This window comes from Peromyscus californicus, unplaced genomic scaffold (genome assembly GCF_007827085.1).
Source record: "Peromyscus californicus insignis strain IS unplaced genomic scaffold, ASM782708v3 Scaffold_15__1_contigs__length_86483966, whole genome shotgun sequence".
Classification (NCBI taxonomy): Eukaryota; Metazoa; Chordata; class Mammalia; order Rodentia; family Cricetidae; genus Peromyscus; species Peromyscus californicus.
In genome coordinates this window covers 85,812,604-85,828,384 of record NW_026294447.1, presented here as the reverse complement: position 1 = coordinate 85,828,384, position 15,781 = coordinate 85,812,604, and the positions used below count along the sequence as shown (strand labels likewise).

Below are 15,781 nucleotides of genomic sequence, written 5' to 3'. Positions count from 1 at the left end.
TATTGGGCCTGAGTGACGTGAGAATTAAAAAAAATTACTTAACACTTTAAAATCAGGACATTTTGTTACCTATCATTAAAAGGAATCAGGTTCCCGGAGAAATGGCTGATCACAGGGTCAGCGGAAAATGAGTCCAGGACATTTTATTTGCCTACCACAGAGCAAAGTCTTCAAACCATGGGGGACGCCTGTCAGAACCCAGGAGCAGGCTGAAGGAGGCCAAATAACCAAACATGTGATGCTTTGGGAATCGAAAAGAGTAATTATACCATACTAAGAGCATATAACGTGTTGAATTTAAACATTCAGGAATATATAATGATATTAATAAGTATATGTCTGGAGGGTGAAAGTTCTTTTCTAACAGAAAAAAAAAGACTAATAAGAAGAAAGTACAGTAAAACAACTATTACAATAATTGATTCAGGCAAGACTACCAATGCACAGTAGAACCTGTTAGCTACATTTATTAGGATTTTTGTTTTGTTTGCAGGGTATTTGGTGGTGGTGTTATTGTTGTTTTGAGTCAGGGTCTTACTGTGTAGCCCTAACTGGCCTGGGACTCACTAGGTGGACCAGGCTGGCCTTGAACTCAGAGATCCTCCTGCCTCTGCCTCTTGTGCACATCCCCACACCCACCTGCATATTAGTCTTTATGCACTTTATACACACATAGTTATGTGGCTACTATTGGAACAGTATGAAATGTCTGGGTACCAACTACGCGTTAGATAACGGTATTGCGTTGCTGACACATTTCATAACATGATTATTATATAGAAGAAGGACCTTGTGCCGAATATCTAGACAGATGGCCCAGACAAAAATGTGCAGGTAGGGCAGAGGTGAGAGAAAGAAACAGAGACAGGATAGGGAGGGAGGACGCAGCTAGGCTCCATCGGCTGATGGACACAGCTAGTTAAAGGTCTGTGGGTATCGACTGCACTACTCTCTTTACTTTTAATATTTCGAATTTGGGGCCTAAGGGGATGGTTCAGAGGGTAGAAGCCTGGCTTCACAAGCTTGATGACCTGACATCTGCTCCTGGAACTGACATGACGAAGCCGTGTGCGATGGTGAAGTCATGTGTGATGGTGAAGCCGTGTGTGATGGTGAAGTCTGTGTGTGATGGTGAAGTCATGTGTGATGGTGAAGTCATGTGTGATGGTGAAGCCGTGTGTGATGGTGAAGTCGTGTGTGATGGTGAAGTCATGTGTGATGGTGAAGTCATGTGTGATGGTGAAGTCTGTGTGTGATGGTGAAGCCGTGTGTGATGGTGAAGTCGTGTGTGATGGTGAAGTCTGTGTGTGATGGTGAAGTCATGTGTGATGGTGAAGTCATGTGTGATGGTGAAGCCGTGTGTGATGGTGAAGTCGTGTGTGATGGTGAAGTCATGTGTGATGGTGAAGTCATGTGTGATGGTGAAGCCGTGTGTGATGGTGAAGTCGTGTGTGATGGTGAAGTCATGTGTGATGGTGAAGTCATGTGTGATGGTGAAGTCTGTGTGTGATGGTGAAGTCATGTGTGATGGTGAAGTCTGTGTGTGATGGTGAAGTCATGTGTGATGGTGAAGTCGTGTGTGATGGTGAAGTCGTGTGTGATGGTGAAGTCATGTGTGATGGTGAAGTCTGTGTGTGATGGTGAAGTCGTGTGTGATGGTGAAGTCATGTGTGATGGTGAAGTCATGTGTGATGGTGAAGTCATGTGTGATGGTGAAGTCATGTGTGATGGTGAAGTCATGTGTGATGGTGAAGTCATGTGTGATGGTGAAGTCGTGTGTGATGGTGAAGTCGTGTGTGATGGTGAAGTCGTGTGTGATGGTGAAGTCGTGTGTGATGGTGAAGTCGTGTGTGATGGTGAAGTCGTGTGTGATGGTGAAGTCGTGTGTGATGGTGAAGTCGTGTGTGATGGTGAAGTCGTGTGTGATGGTGAAGTCGTGTGTGATGGTGAAGTCGTGTGTGATGGTGAAGTCGTGTGTGATGGTGAAGTCGTGTGTGATGGTGAAGTCGTGTGTGATGGTGAAGTCGTGTGTGATGGTGAAGTCGTGTGTGATGGTGAAGTCGTGTGTGATGGTGAAGTCGTGTGTGATGGTGAAGTCATGTGTGATGGTAAAGTCGTGTGTGATGGTGAAGTCTGTGTGTGATGGTGAAGCCGTGTGTGATGGTGAAGTCATGTGTGATGGTGAAGTCATGTTTGATGGTGAAGTCATGTGTGATGGTGAAGTCGTGTGTGATGGTGAAGTCTGTGTGATGGTGAAGTCTGTGTGATGGTGAAGTCTGTGTGATGGTGAAGTCTGTGTGATGGTAAAGTCGTGTGTGATGGTGAAGTCTGTGTGTGATGGTGAAGTCTGTGTGATGGTGAAGTCGTGTGTGATGGTGAAGTCTGTGTGTGATGGTGAAGCCGTGTGTGATGGTGAAGTCGTGTGTGATGGTGAAGTCGTGTGTGATGGTGAAGTCATGTGTGATGGTGAAGTCATGTGTGATGGTGAAGTCATGTGTGATGGTGAAGTCATGTGTGATGGTGAAGTCATGTGTGTGATGGTGAAGTCTGTGTGTGATGGTGAAGTCGTGTGTGATGGTGAAGTCTGTGTGTGATGGTGAAGTCTGTGTGTGATGGTGAAGTCATGTGTGTGATGGTGAAGTCATGTGTGATGGTGAAGTCTGTGTGTGATGGTGAAGTCTGTGTGTGATGGTGAAGTCTGTGTGTGATGGTGAAGTCATGTGTGATGGTGAAGTCATGTGTGACGGTGAAGTCTGTGTGTGACGGTGAAGTCATGTGTGATGGTGAAGTCGTGTGTGACGGTGAAGTCGTGAGTGACGGTGAAGCCGTGTGTGACGGTGAAGCCGTGTGTGACGGTGAAGTCTGTGTGTGATGGTGAAGTCGTGTGTGATGGTGAAGTCGTGTGTGACGGTGAAGCCGTGTGTGACGGTGAAGCCGTGTGTGATGGTGAAGTCTGTGTGTGATGGTGAAGTCGTGTGTGATGGTGAAGTCGTGTGTGATGGTGAAGTCGTGTGTGATGGTGAAGTCTGTGTGATGGTGAAGTCTGTGTGTGATGGTGAAGTCGTGTGTGATGGTGAAGTCATGTGTGATGGTGAAGCCGTGTGTGATGGTGAAGTCTGTGTGTGATGGTGAAGTCTGTGTGTTATGGTGAAGTCTGTGTGTGATGGTGAAGTCATGTGTGATGGTGAAGTCTGTGTGTGATGGTGAAGTCTGTGTGATGGTGAAGTCTGTGTGATGGTGAAGTCATGTGTGATGGTGAAGTCATGTGTGATGGTGAAGTCTGTGTGTGATGGTGAAGTCGTGTGTGATGGTGAAGTCATGTGTGATGGTGAAGTCATGTGTGATGGTGATGTCTGTGTGATGGTGAAGTCATGTGTGATGGTGAAGTCTGTGTGATGGTGAAGTCATGTGTGATGGTGAAGTCTGTGTGTGATGGTGAAGTCTGTGTGATGGTGAAGTCATGTGTGATGGTGAAGCCGTGTGTGATGGTGAAGTCATGTGTGATGGTGAAGTCTGTGTGTGATGGTGAAGTCATGTGTGTGATGGTGAAGTCTGTGTGTGATGGTGAAGTCATGTGTGATGGTGAAGTCTGTGTGATGGTGAAGTCTGTGTGTGATGGTGAAGTCATGTGTGATGGTGAAGTCTGTGTGATGGTGAAGTCTGTGTGATGGTGAAGTCTGTGTGTGATGGTGAAGTCTGTGTGTGATGGTGAAGTCTGTGCGATGGTGAAGTCATGTGTGATGGTGAAGTCTGTGTGTGATGGTGAAGTCGTGTGTGATGGTGAAGTCATGTGTGATGGTGAAGTCATGTGTGATGGTGAAGTCATGTGTGATGGTGAAGTCATGTGTGATGGTGAAGTCCGTGTGTGATGGTGAAGTCATGTATGATGGTGAAGTCTGTGCGATGGTGAAGTCATGTGTGATGGTGAAGTCTGTGTGTGATGGTGAAGTCATTTGTGATGGTGAAGTCATGTGTGATGGTGAAGTCATGTGTGATGGTGAAGTCCGTGTGTGATGGTGAAGTCATGTGTGATGGTGAAGTCTGTGTGATGGTGAAGTCTGTGTGTGATGGTGAAGTCTGTGTGTGATGGTGAAGTCTGTGTGTGATGGTGAAGTCATGTGTGATGGTGAAGTCATGTGTGATGGTGAAGTCTGTGTGTGATGGTGAAGTCGTGTGTGATGGTGAAGTCTGTGTGTGATGGTGAAGTCTGTGTGTGATGGTGAAGTCATGTGTGATGGTGAAGTCTGTGTGTGATGGTGAAGTCATGTGTGATGGTGAAGTCTGTGTGTGATGGTGAAGTCTGTGTGTGATGGTGAAGTCATGTGTGATGGTGAAGTCTGTGTGTGATGGTGAAGTCTGTGTGTGATGGTGAAGTCTGTGTGATGGTGAAGTCGTGTGTGATGGTGAAGTCTGTGTGTGATGGTGAAGTCTGTGTGATGGTGAAGTCTGTGTGTGATGGTGAAGTCATGTGTGATGGTGAAGTCTGTGTGATGGTGAAGCCGTGTGTGATGGTGAAGTCATGTGTGTGATGGTGAAGTCGTGTGTGATGGTGAAGTCATGTGTGATGGTGAAGTCTGTGTGTGATGGTGAAGCCGTGTGTGATGGTGAAGTCTGTGTGTGATGGTGAAGTCTGTGTGTGATGGTGAAGTCATGTGTGATGGTGAAGTCATGTGTGATGGTGAAGTCATGTGTGATGGTGAAGTCATGTGTGTGATGGTGAAGTCATGTGTGTGATGGTGAAGTCATGTGTGATGGTGAAGTCTGTGTGTGATGGTGAAGTCTGTGTGTGATGGTGAAGTCTGTGTGTGATGGTGAAGTCATGTGTGATGGTGAAGTCATGTGTGATGGTGAAGTCGTGTGTGATGGTGAAGTCATGTGTGATGGTGAAGTCATGTGTGATGGTGAAGTCATGTGTGTGATGGTGAAGTCTGTGTGTGATGGTGAAGTCGTGTGTGATGGTGAAGTCGTGTGTGATGGTGAAGTCTGTGTGATGGTGAAGTCTGTGTGATGGTGAAGTCATGTGTAATGGTGAAGTCATGTGTGATGGTGAAGTCATGTGTGATGGTGAAGTCTGTGTGTGATGGTGAAGTCATGTGTGATGGTGAAGTCATGTGTGATGGTGAAGTCTGTGTGTGATGGTGAAGTCATGTGTGATGGTGAAGTCTGTGTGTGATGGTGAAGTCATGTGTGATGGTGAAGTCATGTGTGATGGTGAAGTCTGTGTGTGATGGTGAAGTCTGTGTGATGGTGAAGTCATGTGTGATGGTGAAGTCATGTGTGATGGTGAAGTCTGTGTGATGGTGAAGTTATGTGTGATGGTGAAGCCGTGTGTGATGGTGAAGTCTGTGTGTGATGGTGAAGTCATGTGTGATGGTGAAGTCTGTGTGTGATGGTGAAGTCTGTGTGATGGTGAAGTCATGTGTGATGGTGAAGTCATGTGTGATGGTGAAGTCTGTGTGATGGTGAAGTCGTGTGTGATGGTGAAGTCATGTGTGATGGTGAAGTCTGTGTGATGGTGAAGCCGTGTGTGATGGTGAAGTCATGTGTGTGATGGTGAAGTCGTGTGTGATGGTGAAGTCATGTGTGATGGTGAAGTCTGTGTGTGATGGTGAAGTCTGTGTGATGGTGAAGTCATGTGTGATGGTGAAGCCGTGTGTGATGGTGAAGTCGTGTGTGATGGTGAAGTCGTGTGTGATGGTGAAGTCATGTGTGATGGTGAAGTCTGTGTGTGATGGTGAAGCCGTGTGTGATGGTGAAGTCGTGTGTGACGGTGAAGTCGGGTGCGATGATGTGAATCTGAAATCTCAGCACCCCTCTGGTGAGATGGGAGGTGGAGTCAGACTGCCTGGAAGCTAGTGAGCCACTCAGCCTGGGATACAAAGCACAGGAGCAGAAACAAGGGAGACTCTACCTCAACAAGGCAGAAGGCAGGGGCTGCTGACTCCTGAAAGCTGTCCTCTGACCCCTGTGTGCATGCCGCAGCACGCGTGCACTCATACACGCACACACAAAAAAACAAATAACAAATGTTTTGATTTTTTCTTTCAAAAACTGTAGAGAAAAATATCTCAGGAGATATCACACAAAATTCTAGTTTCTTGTCAAAAGAACTGGAAATTTATCTTCCCGAGTGGGCAGCCTTTGGGGCTGAACATGGCCCCGTTCAGAGACATGAGCTCGCCGGTTTGCTCCAGTCCCTATCCACACTGCTGGCCATTCATCCACCTTTGCACTTTTGTGGTATTAATGTGATCCTTACCAATACTTGAGTTTGCGAGTCTAATCCCCTATAATCCATAACAGCGCTGCTGAACATGGCTGAAACAATGAGGAGACTAGTATTAACTTTCCTGACTAGTGGATTGCATTATTAATCCAATTTTGTAAGCAAATTGAACAAGCTGAAGAAAAGAAACCTAGAAAGGGTTAGCCACAGAAGGATTCAATTTTTTTTCCTGGTTTTTTATTTTTGAAAGGACCAAATGCCACAAGATTAGCCACTGAGGTTTTTGCTTGCATGTGAAATATTCCTCCGACTAACACTGGGTAAGCTGGTGCCTTTAAAAAGACGAGAGCGTGGACTAAGCTGTGTGCTGGGGGGCACTCACGTGGCGTGTTGGTGGTATTTAGTGGCATGGGCCTGGCACAGAGCTCATATTATGTGCTTAGTTAATGCTTTTGTTGAATACCAAGGAGCCTTAAGGGGTCCTCTTTTTCCCAACGATGCCTGACAGCAAGCTGGTGACTCCCCACAGTATTCCGGGTCTGAGGTTTACAGGCAGTGAGCCTCCTGGGGAGCCGGGTGCAAGCTCGGCATGGAGCATGTCCCTTTGGAGACAGTCCCATGTTCAAACCCCACCCCTCTGCCTTTCTCCATTAGTTTTTTTCTTTCCCCGGCTACGGCTGCTGCTTTTGACCTTCCCTCTTCTGTTCCTGCATCTTGAGGCTGCCTGGCCGCAGTTCCGTGTTTGGCTGAGAGCACTGTGTGCTCCCCTCAGCAAAAAGCCAGTGAAGCAGTACCAGGCAGAGACATAAATCAGGAGATAAGGGTGGGCGGGGTTCCAGGAGGCACCAGAGCTTGTCCAAGGTCACCTGACAGCCTGGAACAGGATCCCACACGGAGGTCCCTAGCCACAGCTCTGGGGCCACACAGTCACACAGCTGGGTTCCCACTGGAGGATGGAGGGTGTGTGTGTGGGGTGGGTGGGTGTGGGTGGGGGAGGGGGAGGAGAACAGCAGCGTCTCCCAGCACCGACATGACTCAGGTCAGCTGAGAGCAGTTTCTGCCAGGTGGTGTATACCAGCCTCATTCACATCTGCATACCTTCCTCAATTTTGTTTTCCTGAGGTGCCATTTTATTTTTGAAAGGACCAAACGCCACAAGATTACTTACAAAAGCAATCCCTAATTGCTTACAGAAGGAACTTAATGCTATAGATATACCAGAGAGCTGTACATACATTGCATGTGTATCTGTGCTTTCTACAATAAAAAAGATTAGACATTCTGTCATCCTCCTGTAAGAAGTGATTTAGATCTTTTTTTTGGGGGGGGTGACATGGTTCTTATTAAAGATGCATCCTGGAGGGCCAGCAAAATGCCTCAACAGTAAGACAGTTGCCCGACAACCTGGTGATCGGGGTTCAGTCCTCGGGAGCTCACAGTAGGAGAGAACCGGTTACTGTGGGTTGTCTTCTAACGTCCACATGTACCTCGTGTCACGTGCGTGTGTGCCCACATAAACACACACAGATAAATGTAATAAAACTGCTTTTAGAAGAATGCATACTGTAGGCACTGGGTAATGGCTCAGTTGGTAAAGCCCTTGCTATGCAAGGGGGAGGACCTGAGTTCAATACCTAGAACCCACCTGAAAAAGCTAGGCAAGGCTGGGCAAGGTGGTGCATGCCTTTAATCTGAACACTGGGGAGGCAGAGATAGGCCCAGCTTCATGAGTTCAAGGCTAGCCTGGTCTACATATGGAGTTCGAGGTTAGCCAAGGCTACATAGAGAGAATCTGTCTCTAAAACAAAACAAACAAACAAACAAACAGGCCAGGTATGGTGGCACATGCTTCCGGCACATGCTTCCAGCCCTGGGAAGGCAAAAACACGCAGATCCCTGGGGCTGACCGGCTAGCCAGCCTAACCTAATTGGCAAGCTCCAGGCCAAAGAAAGACCCTGTCTCAAGAAAAACGAGGTGTACAGCACCTAAGGAATGATTATGGAGGTTGACCTTTAGCCTCCACTTGCACGCACAAGTTCATGTACACATTAGTGTGGTGTGCCTGCCCCCCAACAAACGCATGCGACGAATTTTGTAACATTTATAGCAGAGTGAGTTTTGTGATACTGGACATCCACCACGAACTTGTGTGTGCCATGCCCGGTCTCCACCACTAAGCAACGTTTCTCCAGCCCCTAGTCAAGTTTCAGATGTGCACATTCCTCCCACACTAATTCTCATCTCTGTTGGTAGCAAATGGTAACTTTTCCTTCTTAAAAAACCAAAACCTCTGGAGTTAAGCAATGAGGATTGTGAGGAACCCCTGTTCCCACTGTGCTCATTCCCAGTCTGTACTCAGACTTCCGTGGGAGCCACAGGTCTCACAGAGCAGGCCCCGCGGGAGAGGACAAACAGGTGGTGAGGACCCACGGCTGGTGACGGACAGAGCTGGGTCTACATTCCAGCTTCCTGTCTAGGAGGATTCTGGCCAATCATTCACCATCCCGAACCAGTCTGCTGGGCCACCAGCTCCTTCCTGCCAAGTGAAAATGTGCAATGCCCTCTCCTTCTTTATCTCATTTTTCCTGTCTTGGGAGGGAGAAGGAGAGAGGGAGCTGTCACTCGGTCCCAGCTGTGCTTCTGGCTGTTCCACTGAAGTTGGTCTAGCCTACTCTATTGTCCCTTATACCACCTGCTGGAGGTGGGTCACCCAGGCACCCCCAGTCACACTATTTTTAATCTCCAACTGCCCCAGGGCCATCTGTTCCATCAAGGCTGGATGGAATAGAGTCCTTCTTCCCTCAACAGCTCTACCACTTCACTCCACAGGGAATAGGGCAGCCGCAGGGACCTGGGGCGGTTTCATGTTTTTCTTAACCACACGGTTTCCTTTGCTGGATATATAGATATCGCTGGGAGCGGAATGGGGGGGGGGCTGGGATGGATGAGAGCACATTTATACGCTTACATGTATCCTATTAAAGCCACGGGGCCCCTGATGCTCTAGCCCATGTTGCCTGGCTTCTTTGTGTGTGTGTGTGTGTGTGTGTGTGTGTGTGTGTGTGTGTGTGTGTACACACCCTACATGTTCACGTGTGTGTGTGAGTTCATTTGTGTGTGCCACAGTGTGCATTTGAAGGTCAGAGGACAGTATGTTTTCCTGCTGTGTACACCAGGCTACCCGGCCCACAAGCTTTGGGAGATTCTCTTGGCTCCGCCTCCAACCTCCCTGTAGGGGTTGTTGGGATTCTAGCTGGTCTCGCTAAGCATGGGACTTTTTTTTAAACATGGTTTCTGGGCATCCAAACTCAGATCCCAGCACTTATGTAACAAGTAGTTTTACCCACTGAACCATCTCCCCAGTCTGATACCTGACTTTAGATTTAAAGTGATGTTCTTTTCTGTTTTCCTTTTTGCTTTCTCTCTTTTTTCTCTTTCTTTCTTCTTCCCTCCCTCCTTCTTTCTTTTCCTTTTTCTTTTTCAAGACAGGTCTTTTTCTGTGTAGCCCTGGCTGTCCCGGGACTCACTCTGTAGACCAGGCTGGCCTCGAGCTCACAGAGATCCGCCTGCCTCTGCCTCCCGAGTGCTGGGATTAAAGGCATGTGCAGCTACTAGAGACCTTTACCCTCTCTGACTTCTGGCTACCCTCATGACCACTCTTCCTGCCATGCACTACGTCTTTAGCACATGTATGTGTTAGTAACATGTTTAAAACCACATTATAGAAAGGGTTTGAATGCCACACCCCTGCCCTTTCCCCAGATCCTGCTTGTTTCCTTACCACACGTTTTCTTACGTGTTTATTGTTGGTCTCTCTTGCTAAGACATGAGTTCATGGGAGCGGCAGCCAAGGACAGTGCCTGGGATGTGGCAGAGTTCTGTAAATGCTTGCCAAATACAAGCATCTCACCAAAAATACCAGCCCAATGCAATTCATTCTTTTCTCCGTGTGATAGAAAGTGACTCGAAAGAGGTCCACTGAGCCTATGTGCCACTGCACAATTTTATTCCCGTCACAAGAATGATATTAACTTGTCCCCAGAGGATGATCTGACTGTTTTCAAAAGAGCACTTGTTTGCTTTTATAATTTTAGGAGACTGTGGTGTTGCCTACTGCTCTGAGGAGACAGACTCACCTTCTCTTCTTTTCTTTGGACTTTTTTTTTTTTTAACCAAGCTCAGTTATATAACCTAGGAAAATTCCAGTTGAAAATTGCGATATTGAAGAGTTGACTTTCACAGAGTATCTTGGTGAGCACAGGGCTACATCTTCTTTAGGTGGAGGTATATTATTATCAAAACCAAATTTGTTTTGTAAAAAAAAGAGTCACACTTTCCCCACTCCAATTGGTTTGAAATAATGCTATTTGTAGTGTTTCCAGTACAAACAAACAAACAAACAAATAAAAAAAAAGCCTCTAGTAAGAAAACTGAGCAAGTTAGAATAGAGGTCTTGATATTCTAATCCCCTGGTGGGATTATAGCTTCCTGATGGGACTTAACACCTGAAAGGGAAACACGGAAGAGGTACCTCCTTTAAAACCACCCAGCTGGTTGCTAGACAATTACCTCCCAGAGTTTCATCTGTTTACAAAGAAACAACTATAGTTAGGAAGTTGGCAGCAGTCACTGGGCCTTACTTTATGCTGTGAAGCAAAGCCCGGAAAAGATTCCGATTCTGTTACAATATGGAATCCCAGGAATGTCCCGTCAAGGCAACTGGAGCCACAAAAACGGTATTTTGTTTGACCAGCTTTAGAGCCTCTGTGTAGGACAGCCCTTGATCTGGTTCCTTTTTGTCCCCAGATGTAGTATTGACAGTTATGAGATTTACAGTGCACAAGACAAATGATGTCACCGTTTCATGGATGGATAGTGAAGCTAAGAAAAGGGGCCTGCAACACACACACACACACACACACACACACACACACACACACACACACACACACACACCCCGACATGCACTGCACAGCAGAGAAGATGAAGTTAGATGTTATGGCCAATTGTTCTCTCTCTCTCAGGAAGGTGGTGTTTCCCACAAAGGGTACCTTTTCTAGTTTCCATTTTAGTATTAAAGTGTCTGATTTTTTTTAAAGAAGAGTTGGTTAAGATAGTAGTTAGGTTGGTTGAAGTCCTGACTGGGCTGAGGGTGCAGCACGGGTGTAGCACTTGCCAGGTTTATGAGAGACCTTGGGTTCAATCCCTAGCACGGAGTTCAAGGGCTAGCCTGGTCTACAGCATAAGCCCCTGTTTCAAAGAATGGAAAGAGAAAGCACAGCATGGTGTGGTGGTGCAAGACTGTGATCCAAATGCTAACAGGACTCTGAGAAATCCTGATAACTCTACCTCAATTGCTAAAGAGAAAAAGGTGTGTGTTGAAACTTCAGTGGTCTGTGAGTCCAAAAGTCTGCAACTGACAACTTTTAATAAAAAAAAAAAAAAAAACTTGGCAGGCTGGGCAGTGGTGGTACATGCCTTTAATCCCAGCACTTGGGAAGCAGAGGCAGGCGGATCTCTGAGTTGGAGGCCAGCATGGTCTACAGAGAGAGTTTCAGGACAGCCAGGGCTACACAGAGAAACCCTGTCTCTAAAATAAATAAATAAGTAAATATCTTGACTATTCAGAAGAAAGACAGATACCTTAACATGACAGCCAAAGCCCCACTTCCTGCCTCAAGCTACCACTCTTCTGCATCTGCAATGGGCAGTCTGGGGTCAGCCCTCATCATCAGGGCTGGGGGCACTGAGGCTTCTTCACCCCTTTGCTCAGAGGTCTCAGTCTGAGTTTTTCTCTTCACCTCATCAGGGATCACAAAAAGCCTCAGCTTCTCACTGGACATCCCAGACACCCCTGTAGGAACTCAGCTAGCTGCAATCTGCCGGGTAGCAACTCCCCGCATTTCCTACCCTGGCTAGAATCCTAGAGAGAGCCACACAGCCACGCCAAAGTTCCAGCTCAGCCCACCTGAAACACGGCTGCTTCATCTCGTTCCTTGTGCCCCTTCAACTTCAAAGTCCAATTCCAACATGCTTTCTTTACTCAACAGCACCAGTGCCGGGCAGTGGTGGCGCATGCCTTTAATCCCAGCACTCGGGAGGCAGAGGCAGGCGGATCTCTGTGAGTTCGAGGCCAGCCTGGGCTACAGAGCAAGATCCAGGAAAGGCGCAAAGCTACACAGAGAAACCCTGTCTCGAAAAACCAAAACCAAAACCAAAAAAAAAAAAAAAAAAAAAAAACCAACAAAAAAAAAACCCCCAGCACCAGAATGACTCTTGCCAGCCATGGGGACAGGAGACGGACGACACAGACTCTGCCCATTAGGATCTCGGTACACCAGAAGTGAGGTTGGGGTGAATTTTATTCCACCTACCTTCCAAGAGCTGAGCTTCTGAAACAACTGTGCAGTTAGGCTCAGTAAGAACTTACTGGGTCAGCGAAGAAAATATGAGTTCACTTAACAAACCCTCAGTTCACTTCGCTACCAAATATGCACCGAGTACACACTAGATATTCAGAATATCATATAATTTTGAAGAGCCAGATTAAAGGGACAGAAAACCAGTAACCTCCCACCACCTTACTTAGACTAGCGAAGAAGCATTGCCTTGAGAGGGTGGTGGCTTCCGGCTTTGAAATCAGCTCTGGTGTACAGTTCCACCTCCTGAACACATAGGCTTTCAGCTGGGAACACAGTCTCTGCTGTACTCATCACATGCCTCACCTTTTTTTTTTTCTTTCTACATTACATTTTTACTCATTTTGGTAGGTGGAACACACAGATACTACAGAGTAATGTGGTGTCAGAGGTCAACTTGGGGGAACTGATTCTTTCTCACTCAGTTAGGACTGACCTGTAACACCTACTTTTCCTTATGAGTTTATTTCATAAACCCTAAAAAATTGAATAAGAACATTTATTGGGAGCCTAGCAGGTGCCACGGAGTGTGCTTGGAAAACACGGAGGTACGTACATAGCACATGCTCCCACACACATGCGAACTCATACAGATGCACACACACCACCCCGCAGCCCAAGAAAACAGAAAAAAAATGGATTTAAATATTAATTGAAAACAGTTTAAGAGCTTAAAACTCAAGAACTCTAGCAAAGTTGAGTTGTTTTAAATTCTGCATATCAGGAACTTTCGAAAAGACTGTCTGAAGATGACATGCTGACAGATGACCAGTAACCGGGGGAGAAGTGAAATACCTCAGTTTCTCTGCAAGAGAGGGCTGCCACACACACCTCTCCTTTTCCCCTTGCTTACACTCTTACATAATCGGTTCCCTGCACACAGACTCGGGTTTGTGCCACCGAGGACACAAGGCTGTGAGGGAAGGGGGCATAACCTCACCCCAGAAAAAGCGAATCAAGTACCTTGAGCATGCGGATTTCTCGAAGGGCGATTTTCTTGATGACAGGGTCATCTTCAGTTTCTAGAAACCTCTTGATGGCCACGATCTGACCCGTGTCTCTGTTTCTGCACTTGAACACCACCCCGTAGGAGCCTTCTCCAATCTTCCCAATTTTTTCATATTTCTCCATCACGGAGGAGTACGTCTTCTTGAGAATGGACTTTCATGTAGTGTTTAAACGTTGTTTACGAAACAGGTGGAGGGCGGACCGCCCTGGAGCCCCATCAAATAGGAGCTGTGGTCCAGGATCTGGAGAAAACAAGGGCACTAGTTAAAAGAATTAGGACCGACCAGGTGTGGACTCCACCCCTAGCAATGACATCACATCACGGTCAAGGCTGGGAGCCTACAGGTGGCTCCCGGGCGACCCAATTTCCAATAGTCTGTTTCACCCCCTCGAGCTAAAGATGTAGCTAAGCCATCACCCTAAAACGAGCCGAGCTGTAAGATAATCTATCTTTTTAACGTTATGGTTCATACGATCTAAGACACTTGAGCTGGCTGGAGCACCGCGAAGGCCAAGGGCTTCCCCGGTTCTAATTTCGGGTCTCATTTCCCTCCGGAAGAAGACACCGGGCGAGCAACCCGGGGCGACGGGGACTGCAGGGACCTCCCTCCCCGACTCCCGGAGCCTCTGGGCCCAGCCGGTGCCCAGCCGCCTGCAGCCCGGCTGGGTCGCCACCGCCATCCCCATGGGAACCGCGCCGGCTGGGCGGGGCCGCCGTCCGCCCTGCTGTCCCCGCAGCCACCTGGCAGGGTCCCAGATCCCGCGCGCGGCAGGTCCGCAGGATTTAGATCGTGGAAGGCGCAGCGTGGGGGCGTCTGCGGGGAGGATTCCTGCACCCGGGCCCTCCCAGCAGCCTGCTCCTGCAACGGTGGCCAGGTCCATACCTTACATCGGTCACTCCTTGGTGTCCCCTCCTCCCCTGGGAACCCCTGGAGGGGTCCTGCTGCGTGGGTCCTGCTCGGTGCGGCCGCTTCAGAAAATGAATGAGAGAGAGAGGCAATCGAGGGAGGCAGGTTGGCCTTCCCTCCCATGCAGTGGGACCTTGCAGAGCCTGCCTTGATTTCCCCAGTCACTTCCTTATTGAACCTGTTAGGGCGCAGCGACAGCGGCAGTCAAGAAATTTTGAAATAAGGTAGAGCGCCTCCGGACTGACAGTCTCAACACCTTGTCAGCCCTCTCACCCCTTAGGTTAGGCGCCGAGGTGCGTGTGCGCTGGACTTCAGCAGAGAAAATGTCTGCAAAACCCGGGCCAGCCCGGGCCAAGGAATGATGCAAATCTGCACAGAGCTCAGGAAGAAGCTGGGGCTGGGCACACAGGGCGTGGCGGCAGTCTGGCATAGGGTGTGCCGTATAATGAGGTCCGGAGATGGACTAGGGACCCTCCCAGAAATGGTGTGCAAATGTGAATCCCTATTTCTTGAATTTTGTCTGCTCCATAGCTTTGCCTTTCCCAGAATACCGTATAAATGGGAGTATACACTGCACGGCTTTTGAGAATAAGCCTCTCATTTCACAGAAAGTATCTGAGATTCACACACATCTTGCATTTATCATCAGAGTCTACCTTTTTATTGTCGGGTAGCATTCTGTTGTATGAATGTGCAGGTGTTTATCACGCCTGGTTGAAGAATATTTGAATTGTTTCCAGTTTGGAGTGATTATCCATGAAGCCACTATAAATACAATGCATAGCCCTTTCTATGAACGTATATTTTCATTTTTCTTGGGGGAAATACTCAGGAGAGGACTGCTGGGTTGCACCATCAAGTTTATCTCTTGTAAGTAACCACCAAAATGTTTCCATTTCTGGCTGTTCCATTTTACCTTCTCGTTAGCGATGTTCCCAGTACTCGACATCCGTGCGGTACTTATGACTTTAGCTGCTGAAATAGGCGGTTAATGACGTCTAACGGTTTTAATATGAATTTGACTCTTGTTTGCCCTCTGGATGTGTTCTCACGTCAGGGTTCTGAGAAACTTACATAAGTTCTTTGGGATTTTTGTATAGACCACAAATAGGGACAATTTTAGTTTTTCTTAATCAGTTTGATTTTGCTTCTCTTTTCCCTGGGTAGGTTCATCAGTGTGATATTAAGAATGGCAAGACCACATGCCTTGTATTGTTGC

General features: G+C 47.5%; 1 protein-coding gene across 5 annotated transcripts in view; it reads right to left on the bottom strand.

The window, feature by feature from the left end:
- Positions 1-15,068, bottom strand: part of Cdkl1 (cyclin dependent kinase like 1) — a 49,037-nt gene extending 33,969 nt beyond the window's left edge. Inside the window, exons 1-2 of one of the 5 annotated variants that reach the window (XM_052739666.1) lie at positions 14,539-15,068; positions 13,610-13,896 (exon numbers count right to left, since the gene is read on the bottom strand). In XM_052739666.1, the coding sequence (XP_052595626.1) occupies positions 13,610-13,777 (168 nt within the window). In that variant the 5' untranslated portion in view covers positions 13,778-13,896; positions 14,539-15,068. Of the gene's footprint in view, positions 1-13,609; positions 13,897-14,127; positions 14,335-14,396; positions 14,508-14,538 lie in introns of those variants that run through there. The other 4 variants (XM_052739670.1, XM_052739669.1, XM_052739668.1 and 1 more) reach the window with 4 other exon arrangements.
- Positions 15,069-15,781: the final 713 nt, after the last annotated feature.